The sequence below is a fragment of the Sinocyclocheilus rhinocerous genome, unplaced genomic scaffold (genome assembly GCF_001515625.1).
Source record: "Sinocyclocheilus rhinocerous isolate Xijiao unplaced genomic scaffold, SAMN03320098_v1.1 scaffold5162, whole genome shotgun sequence".
NCBI classification, from domain to species: Eukaryota; Metazoa; Chordata; class Actinopteri; order Cypriniformes; family Cyprinidae; genus Sinocyclocheilus; species Sinocyclocheilus rhinocerous.
This window is the reverse complement of record NW_015647170.1, coordinates 33,299-43,504: the sequence shown is the minus strand read 5'-3', so window position 1 is coordinate 43,504 and position 10,206 is coordinate 33,299. Positions and strand designations below refer to the sequence as shown.

The 10,206-nt window shown below is 38.0% G+C and overlaps 2 protein-coding genes across 3 annotated transcripts in view; one reads left to right on the top strand and one right to left on the bottom strand.

Annotated features, from left to right (window-relative positions):
* The first annotated feature begins 1,154 nt into the window (after window positions 1-1,154).
* LOC107709030 (nucleoside diphosphate-linked moiety X motif 19-like) lies at window positions 1,155-3,767 on the top strand. The gene is made up of 3 exons (XM_016513424.1): window positions 1,155-1,893; window positions 2,863-3,117; window positions 3,204-3,767. The coding sequence occupies exons 1-3, from the start codon at window positions 1,257-1,259 to the stop codon at window positions 3,434-3,436; spliced, it is 1,125 nt and encodes a 374-aa protein (XP_016368910.1). The 5' UTR covers window positions 1,155-1,256; the 3' UTR covers window positions 3,437-3,767.
* A 1,846-nt stretch (window positions 3,768-5,613) lies between these two features.
* LOC107709031 (CUGBP Elav-like family member 1) overlaps window positions 5,614-10,206 on the bottom strand; it is a 23,094-nt gene continuing 18,501 nt past the window's right edge. Inside the window, exons 13-15 of one of the 2 annotated variants that reach the window (XM_016513427.1) lie at window positions 10,095-10,182; window positions 9,778-9,949; window positions 5,614-6,281 (exon numbers count right to left, since the gene is read on the bottom strand). In XM_016513427.1, coding sequence (XP_016368913.1) covers window positions 9,822-9,949; window positions 10,095-10,182 — 216 coding nt within the window. In that variant the 3' untranslated portion in view covers window positions 5,614-6,281; window positions 9,778-9,821. The remainder of the gene's footprint in view (window positions 6,282-9,777; window positions 9,950-10,094; window positions 10,183-10,206) is intronic. The other variant, XM_016513425.1, reaches the window with a different exon arrangement.

Sequence of the window (10,206 nt, the reverse complement as noted above, 5' to 3'; positions counted from 1 at the left end):
ATTTTAACAGTGTTATTCAATGAAACCATACGATTATTATTAATTAACCAATCATTATTGCCTCATTGTTTTTATATAATACATTTTATGTCATTTTAAAGGTTGTTGTTCGCTTAGGTCTGTTTTTATTTACACAAAAATATTATCTGAATACTTCGTAAATTATTATTTGAAGCGATTTGAAGTATCAAAACCATGGTTAATTTGTGGTTACAATACCATTGCTACAAGAACCATGTGTTTTTTTTTTATTCGTAGTAAAATTATGGTTAATTTTCGTAAGGGAACATGGAAACTCTGAGAGAATATTAAGGCAGATGCGGCGGTGATATTATTACCGACATTAAAAAACACTATGCAAGTGTAACACTATACCAACATTAAAACATGTTATTAACGTCAACATCCAAAAAAGTTTCACAGATCAACGTACCTAAAAGTGATGCACGGGCTTCATCTTAGGCTTTTTTTTCTTATCTTTCAATTTAAAAAACTGCGTGTCATTCTAAAAAGCTCAATGTGAAAACACTTAAAGTGCCTTTAAAACAGTGATATTAAAAGATCAAATTCACTACACCTTATTGATGATGCGTGCTTTATACAGGCAAGCAGATGAGCTCGGAATATGAACGCAATGTGCTAAATGGTTTGCTATGGGAAAACTGGGAAAACATTTAACGTGAAACTTTGCGCATTGCGTTTATATTCTGGGTTCATCTGATTGCCTATGCAAAGTATGCATCATCAATAAGGTGTATATACTGAATTTGGCCTTTAAATATCACTGTCTTACCACTAATGCAAACCTCGTAAAAAATACTTGACGGTCAGTGGAGGAGAGCCTTGTTTTGCCCTCCAGGTGGGCGTTCCTGTAAGGGTGTGACGTCGCGTGACATTACTCAGGTCATGTTTAACGCGGCCATGTCACGTGATACCCGTTACGTTTCTCAGCGGTTACTGGGATTTTGTAAGTATATTGTTGGACTTAGTTGAACTCATAAATCAATATATTCAAAGGAATATACTTTTAGCATACAAATTTCTCCAATGAGACAAAAAGGTCTTCATATAAGAATGTGGCAAAGTTATGAAAATCAAGCGTTCATCCCTTGCCGTAGATGGCGCCAATCACCAAATACAGAATAAATGCACTATTATTTTCTCTGCGCTGTCCTTGTTGGCGCCATTAATGATTAGTTGCCCGAAGTTGAAAGGTGTAACTTTTGGTGTAACATGTAAGTTAAGCGAGGGCCAAGATGAACACGGCGCTGAAACACTGGAGGGAGGCGGCGACGGTGATCTTGGCGGCCGGGCTGAGACGCGCTCAGAGCGCGGACTCTCTTAAAACAGGTCTGGAAAAAGTCACTCGTATAGCGCACAAATCTGCCTTTGATTATCAAGTGCTACTGCTGAAACGGAGCGGGAACAGCGGGTTCATGCCCAATGCCTACGTGTTTCCCGGGGGGCTGGTGGACGCGTCTGACTTCTCCAGCGAGTGGCAGGAGGTCTTTAAATCCTTTACGAAAGTGCCCTACTACGGCATCGGAGTTGCGAAGCAGCCGCCGGAGACCAGACCACCCATTTTCGCCACTGACAGAGCGCAGCTGGGATCACCCATCCCCGGAGACGTGGCTTTCAGGATATGTGCGGTGAGAGAGACGTTTGAGGAGTCCGGTGTGCTCCTGGCGGTCCCCAAACACGAGGAAAGCGGGATTCGCGTGCGCACAGATGATGCTCGGGACAGTGACCCCCAGCCAACCCTGACCACACTGAGCAGACTGTGGGACAGAGACGTGCTGTCCAAGTGGAGGTCTCTGGTTATTAGTGACTCGGCGAATTTTATTAAGATGTGCAAGGAGATCCAAACAAAGTTTCAACCTTTCTGCAAATATAGTTGATAACAATTTAGCATCATTATTAATTAATGATATGGGCCTCCAATTTTCAATACTAAGTGGATCTTTACCTGACTTTGGAATAAGGGCTATTAAACTTGGCACCATTTGCTCAGCTTCCAATATTTCCTGAAAAACATGTAAAAGAAATACAGAGAGATCTTCCCGAAAGGTTTTATAAAATTCAGCGGTTAGACCGTCATTACCCGGTGATTTATTCTTCTTCAGTTTGGCAATATTTTTGTCGATTTCATCCAGTGTTATTTCCTTATCACCAATCCTTGCACAAGTCAAGGTTACGCATGATGACGAAAGCACGTTAGTGCTAGCCCTCCCGGAACTCATAGAGATTGCATTGCAGCGCCTGCAGTTCGAAAAAAATGATCTTTGTATGGAAGTCTATGAGAGCACTCGGGGCGAATCTCAGTCTGACAGAAATCGCCCAAAAAGGGGCGGTACTACACAAAACGCGACTCGACATTGGACTATTTAGAGGCAGAACAAACAGTCTAGAACAGTGAAAGCTAGCGTAACACTGGTTGAATGTGAAAGAAAAAAAATCCCTCCCTTTTGCGCTTTGGTGGTGCGTCGCCCAATCGCCCTAATGGAGAAACCGCCCCTTGGCTAGACTATAACATACAGTAATGTAATTCAATTTTTTTTCCTGACCGTAACAACCAGACAAAAAGTTAAACGTGAGTGGATACCGTTTTGCAACCAATTTATTTGCAATGTTCGCTAACATTAAAGGATGCAAGACATACTTGGCATATTGTTTTTACATGGAACTGAATGAAAATAGCTTAACCTAAGAACGAAATCAAACACACCTGAACAAGCTAATCAAGGTCTGAACGGTTACTAGGAAGCTACAGGCAGGCGAGTTTTAATTAGGGTTGGAGCTGAACTCTGCAGGACTGCAGCTCTCCAGGACCGGAGTTCGCCACCGCTGGTCTATGGTCTTAAGTACAAATGGTGCTTAACTCTTGGGAAATACACTGCCTTGTTTCTCAGTGGTCCAGTCCCTCTGAAGTGCTGCACAGCTATAAATCAAAGGAGATCTGGATCGCTCCACCTCAGTTCTACGAGCTTGGACGCATGCGCCGGTTTCCAGCTCTCAGAGATCTCCACCACTTTGCCTGGCAGAGGTCTTTGGATGGTTGCGAACAGTGGCTGCCTATTCTCCTGGTGGCGCCTGACTGCTTTGCAAGCATTTTACCAGGTATGTGTGTCAGATAATAAATTAATAGACATTTCTGGTAATTGTCGCCGCTTTATCAGACAAAGTTTCTCTTCTTTAATACATAGGGGATGGTCTGTACCCGGAAAAAGTGGACCCTTCTGGAAGGAGTGGTGGCGTGATGAAAACGGAGAAAAGTCTTGAAGAGCTCCAGCGGGACAGCGCAAACCTGCACCGGATCGTCAGTCAGGATCCATATTCAATAACTGTCCAAATGAACATCACACCCAAGTATAACCACCTGTCTCCTCTCTGCGGTATAGATGTGGACAACCCCTCCAAAGACCATAGTGAACTCTGACACTTACCTGCCAAACAGTGGCACGACTGATGGACAGAAACGCTACGTGGGTTTTTTGTAAATCAGCTCTTTTTCTACCTGCCGTTGTGGCACTTGAGCTATGAGTGTAGTTCAATATATGGTCTCCCTAACTTTTGTCATATAAAGATGACAATGACTACCTTGTTGATGTGACAACTGCTACTACCATGTATTTTTTCATAACTTGGTCATGAGCTCTTAAGTGCATTAAAAAAAAAAAGTCTAACAGATGTAAAGTTTGAATTGTCACAGTTCTTCATTAATGTAATATTGCAGATAAGACAGTAAAAGGAAAAGGCTACTGAATGTTTTCATTTGTTGCAAGCTCTCAACTTTTTCATGCTTTGAGTTTGCTGAATACATGACTCTACAAGCAAACAATAACTTGAACAATGGTGTACAAATATTGCATTTGATTGGTTTATGGCTAGCCTATAACTAATCAATTACAACAAATTTGACCGCAGCAGCAGCTATTGCATATTTATTTATAGCACTGGCTAGATTAATAACTTAATTTTTTTTAAATTAAGTACAATGAGTAGTGAATCATGAAGTGTAAATTAATGGAAAAAGTTCTAAAATCACATTTAAAAAAAAACAACAAAAAACACTGCTGGCATCTTTAAATTCAGAAAAGAAAAAAAAAAGAATTCAGACAGTGTGTGAATGTTTTCAAACAGTTTAATCATACATACACTAAAGATAAACTACCAGATGACTGCTTAATGGGTGTCCATTTTGCTATATTTCTGTAGAGACAGTAGCGTGAAATCCTTAACCAACCTTATACAACACATTTCAGACATTTAATAAATTCTGCACTCTCTACACTTCCAATGAAAACCACACAAATTGAATGACAAAACTTAAAAAAAATAAAAAAAAACTTAATTCAGTTAAAGGCTGTTTTGTGGAGTTTGCATTTGTTTGGTTACTTTGTACAGGTTGATGTTTGGTCATGGTGTTACTGTCTTACATGCTTCTACTTACTGGGATTTACATTGTGAAACAGCTTATGAAGTAGAAAAGGCAAAATCTGTACAAATCTTAAATGTTAAATACAATCACTCTGTACCAGTAATGACAAACATCCCACAGGAAAATTTCTCAGAGTACATTTAAACTCACAAAACAGCAGCTTAAAATCTAAATAGAAAACAACCACCTCAACCCCCAATTAGATTAGTCTGTCAGAATACATCTTTAAAAAGAAAAAGACTTCCAAATGTAGCTCTTTATTCATGGAGACATGCCTTTAAACGAAAGGCTAAGGGGGCGAAGCTTCAGTTGAGCTCTACCAATCAGTCCAGAACTTCACAACTGATATAGAAGTCAGAATGGGAAAGAAAAAAAAAATGCTTTACCAGTAATGACAAACATCCCACAGGAAAATTTCTCAGAGTACATTTAAACTCACAAAACAGCAGCTTAAAATCTAAATAGAAAACAACCACCTCAACCCCCAATTAGATTAGTCTGTCAGAATACATCTTTAAAAAGAAAAAGACTTCCAAATGTAGCTCTTTATTCATGGAGACATGCCTTTAAACGAAAGGCTAAGGGAGCGAAGCTTCAGTTGAGCTCTACCAATCAGTCCAGAACTTCACAACTGATATAGAAGTCAGAATGGGAAAGGAAAAAAAAATGCTTGCAAGCTCTGTAAAACAAACCAACTGTATGGTTGTAACACATTTTCATTAACTGAACAACATCAAGAAGAGCATATGATTTTGCTGTTGTAGGCACAATAAATTTATACCTAAGGACTCATTTGAAACACACTTCAATTTTTATAACAATACAGTTAAAACACTTTAACCCATAACCTAAACACACATTGTATTGTTTTTTTTAAATCTAAACTTAACTATCAAAATGAGACCACATGTCATTGTATCAGGAGCCATAAGCATGATGTGAAACATACTGAAAAGGTAACCAACAGCAACATGCAAAACTTTTGGCACCACTTTATTCAGCTTGACTTTTTGAAACAGAACTAGAGCACATTTTGCTGAGGATTTCAGTGCACTTACAAATAACCACGCATGCTTAATATTTACCTGTGACAAGAAATTCAACTCTGCTCATTCTATGCATTATTTCAGACTAATCCTGATTTTCACACAATAAGGAAATGAAAAACACGTGCCTGTGTTGGCTCGACACAAAGAAAAAAGGCAATTCAAGTGTCTATTGTAATGTCACGCTGTTAATAGAAACTCCCAAAATTACATCATGCCAACTAACCTAACACAAAATTACAACGTTTATCCTCGATTTCAGCAAAATGTGACGAAAACATCCTCTAAAAGTTTTAGAACTAACAAGTGAGAGAAAGAGGTAAACACACCCACACTTGAACACACAAGTGATTCTATAAACTGAAGGGCTGCTTTGAGAAGAAAAACAAAATCAAAAAGGAGTACAATTAGAAGCGTTAGGAAGACTGCTTAAACGATAAAAATCAATAAAGAAAAAAATCGGAAAAATGAAACGAGAATTAAAAACTTCTGCAAAAATCTAGTGGTTATGTTTGTACGTTCTAGAAAAATAGACTCTTTGCTCAGAACAATTTTCATGAAACTTTTTACACTTTTAGCAGTCTTTCTAACGCTCCCTATTGGCAGCATAAATGACAAATGAACATCACACAAAGAAACAAACAAAATAAGTAATCAATAAGCGTCAAAAGTTAACAAAAAGGTCAAGTGTGAAATTTCAAGCGTCAGAGAAGCGAAGAGGACAACGGACTGGACGATGAACTTTTGACGTCACATCGACATGCTAGGCAAACGATGACAAACGGGCACGAAGATATCTAGAACAAAAACAAAAAAAACGAATAACAAACCTAGGTTAAAGCACAACGGAAAAAGGAGAGGGGATGAAAAAGAAAACCATGAATGATTATTTTTGCATGAGGAGGGGGATTTCAAAGGTGCACACGTCATCTAAACACAAAACATTGAATGCAACACAGGAAACGATGAAGAAAAGTGGGAAGAAAGAGGGAGAGATAAGCACCATGCCAATAGTGAACAAAGGGAATAACATTAAACAACAACAACACCGAGAGACAACACAACCTGCCTACTACAGCTACGACAACACTGTCCTCGACAGCAACATTTCAAATGAAAATGTTCGATTTCTCACAACCGCATTTCGATTTTAGACCAAGGGGAAGAGAGGGAAACAAAAAGAAAAATTGTGCTTCAACGTTTCAGCTCTTTCAGTGAAAGTCCTTTTATTTTGTGCTTCAATTTTGAATTGTGTGGGACTGTGGAATAATGCATATTTGAAGCTGCTCATATTGGTTCTCAATCACAAAACACCTGCCATGGGTAACACAAATGGACACAATTTAGCTACATTGAACAACAACATGATGGGACACAGAGCAAGGAACAGAGGATCATCATTAAACATATACAGACATTTAAGACTTGATGTGTTTGGCACATTAGTGGAACTACTCTGCATTTGTGAGCTGTTTTAAGGCGCACAAATCTGCAGAATTTTGCACAAACGCCAGTCAATCTGCTCTGGATAAAAGGAACAAAACTATGAAAAAAAAATTCTGCCTAACAAACAAAAATCCCTGCCTAGAACAAGTTCACAAGAATCTTTGGATTGGTCAAAATGGTGATTTGTTTTGCACTCAGACATGTCCGAGGCCTTCCCATTTTTCTTCCACTTAATGATTTGTAATGCACGTAAATCATGTGTTTATTTGAACAGAGGCACAGATCAGGGACTGGCCATTCCCTGCACTAGCATCTAAGCGCTTCAAGAGGGGCTTCACACTTGGGTTCAGTCTAAAGCGTCTCTAGTGCATGAAACAAACGGTGAGGCATACAGACCGGCATATCTGTACACGTCGCAATAGCGGCAAACTCGTTTCCTCACCTGGATTGAGATGCGTGTCTGTACTCGTTGAAAATGGATTAATTGCAAATAAGCCAATTCTTGTTAACCTCACAATCTTTCTGTGAAAATAAAAAGCACCGTTAATAAATACAAAGCGTGTCGAACAGTGACGACAATAGTGAGGTAAATGTCAAAACAAAAGAAAATAGCCTACAAAATACAATTTTAACTAATTGCAACTCCGAGCTCAAGTTATGTTGTGAGAAAATTAAACAACCTGGATTGAGATGCGTGTCTGTACTCGTTGAAAATGGATTAATTGCAAATAAGCCAATTCTTGTTAACCTCACAATCTTTCTGTGAAAATAAAAAGCACCGTTAATAAATACAAGCGTGTCGAACAGTGACGACAATAGTGAGGTAAATGTCAAAACAAAAAAAAATAGCCTACAAAATACAATTTTAACTAATTGCAACTCAGAGCTCAAGTTATGTTGTGAGAAAATTAAACAAATGATTTCTGATAGCACATTTCAGCATTCGTCACTACACATGTAAATAGTTTAGAGATATTACACGGAGTATAAACTTTAGACTGAACCGTGGATTTGCTTCAGAATTTAAAAACAACTCTTGGTACAATTTTTTTTTTTTGACTAAACAGACGACTACAACTAGTGAAAAGGGCCACACATCCGTTGAATGCATCCACAAAACTTCACGTTAGGATTCTACAAAAACACTGTCGAATCTTTTGAGTTGATTTTTTTTAAACAACCGTTTTAATTCAGAGAAATTATTTAGGCAATATTATAAAACCTCTATAAAAATAGAAAAGGCATAATAGTTAAGTAATATACACTATCTGGATGTTTTCTTCTCAGTTTCCATAAAAACAATCTCACCTCACGACCCTGCAGGATTCAGATTAGCATCAACAGCCGATTACAATTTGAACACTTATTTACTGCCATGATCAACTAAAACAAGTTGCATGGAGTAACTTATAAATACAAAGTGTGATGAGGATTGCAGGACGAGTCTCAATACACCAGGGTACAAGAGACCACCTGCGAACACCGAGATAAAATACTTGACAAACGTTACGAAATTTCAGTTCAAATTATTCTGACAATTAAGTGGCTATGAATTCAGCAATTGTAAACTTCCTTCCTTCTGTTCTTGGCAGTATCATCTCTCTTCTCCAGAATGCAAATATTGCTAAAAGCTTTAATGCCAACCTCTTGAATTGAGGCGTAGGATAATGTATCAAATGACCATCAAACTAAAAAAAAAAAAACCACACGCGTTGTAGATTGTGTCTTTGTTCAAAAAAATCTATACAAAAGCCATTTTAAAACCATACGCGCTACCATGTGATTCTTCAGCAATTTCCAAAGAATAAAAATCTTGGGTCAAAAATTTTTTTTGTTTTTCTTTGAGGCTTTAAGAAAGGATTCATGAACTGAAATGAAGCACTCTTTCATAGATATTCTTTAGGTATTTTCGTGTACCAGGTGAGTAAAATAATGGGCAAGAAGTTTTGGTCTGACAGAACGGTGAGAATGTCCTGAGCTTAAGTGTAGCATCTCCTGCAAACTACCAATACTGAATGATATAATATATGTGATATAATACCCTTGCTTAGTGTTTGACTTTCTAGAATGTAAAAATATTCATGTGAATAAAAGCAAACAGAAAGCATCAACATTACTGTTGTTAGCTGAGCCCTCCAACAGAATACATAAAACAGACTTTGAAGCAATGTTACATCACCCTCATTGTGAAGACACAGATACATGAAAAATAAATAAATAAATTAGTGAAATAAATACATGAATTAAATAAAAAGGCATCCATGAAAACGGAGTCTAGTGGAGTGCAGCCTGACCTTCCAGATGCTCAGAACAAAATTCAGGTGACTGATTATCTTTTGCACCGATGCAGCAAGCCTCCTTCATTTTCTAGAAAGGCAGCATTGTAGGAGGCATCAGCATTACACTGTCCCAATGTACTACAAGAGTCTAGTGTAAACACAGGAGAACATCTACAGGGGCCAGACCAGTGGTGATTAACAGTCTAAGTGACTGAAAGCAGTCACACAGGCTGGCTTTCATTGTGCAACATCCTTTGATTCAAGATTTATACACAGCAAACTTGTAATATGGCACAATAAAAAAAAATAAAAACAATAATAAATAAAATAAAATAAAAAGATTTAAGGGAAAATAAAAGATCAACAAAACAATTAGATATATAGATGTGAAAAAAAAAATAACTCTTTTCTCCTAGGAACAAATTCTTAATTTGCATGTTGTCTTTGTTTTGAAGGTTAAGAGAGAAGATATGTAGGAAAGGCCAGAGAAGTAAAAGAAGGATTAGGAAAGGCGGGTGTTAAGGGTGGGTGGGGTCATTCTAACTTTCCAACGTCACACTCCACTTACCAGAAAAACTTTTTTAAACCAAGTCCATTTGAGAGTAAAATGACTCAGTATGGCTTGCTGTCATTTTTGGATCGCTTAAGTTGCACCTTCAGTCGCTTCATTCCAATCTGAAAACCGTTCATTGACTGAATGGCTGCCTGAGACGAAACTGGATTGTCGTAACTAACAAAGCCTAAAAAAAACAAAAACAAAAAAGAACAGAACCAGACTCTCGTTACCCACTGCACAGAATATACATCCAAGTCTTGTATCTGATTTCAGAATTCAAAAATCAAGACAAAACAAGCACAATGTTTCTGAAGCGGGGCTCAACTCACCAAAACACTTGCTAAGGTTGGTCTGTTTGTCAATAAAGACCTTGGCAGAGATAACATTGCCGAAAGGCATAAACATCTGCAGCAAATCCTGAGCACCAAACTCTTGTGGCAG

Coding starts and splice junctions, on each gene's coding strand:
- LOC107709030 (XM_016513424.1), top strand. CDS start 1,257: ATGAACACGGCGCTGAAACACTGGAGGGAGGCGGCGACGGTGATCTTG. Junction 1,894..2,862: donor TCAACCTTTCTGCAAATATA/GTTGATAACAAT, acceptor TATGGTCTTAAG/TACAAATGGTGCTTAACTCT. Junction 3,118..3,203: donor CTTTGCAAGCATTTTACCAG/GTATGTGTGTCA, acceptor TTTAATACATAG/GGGATGGTCTGTACCCGGAA.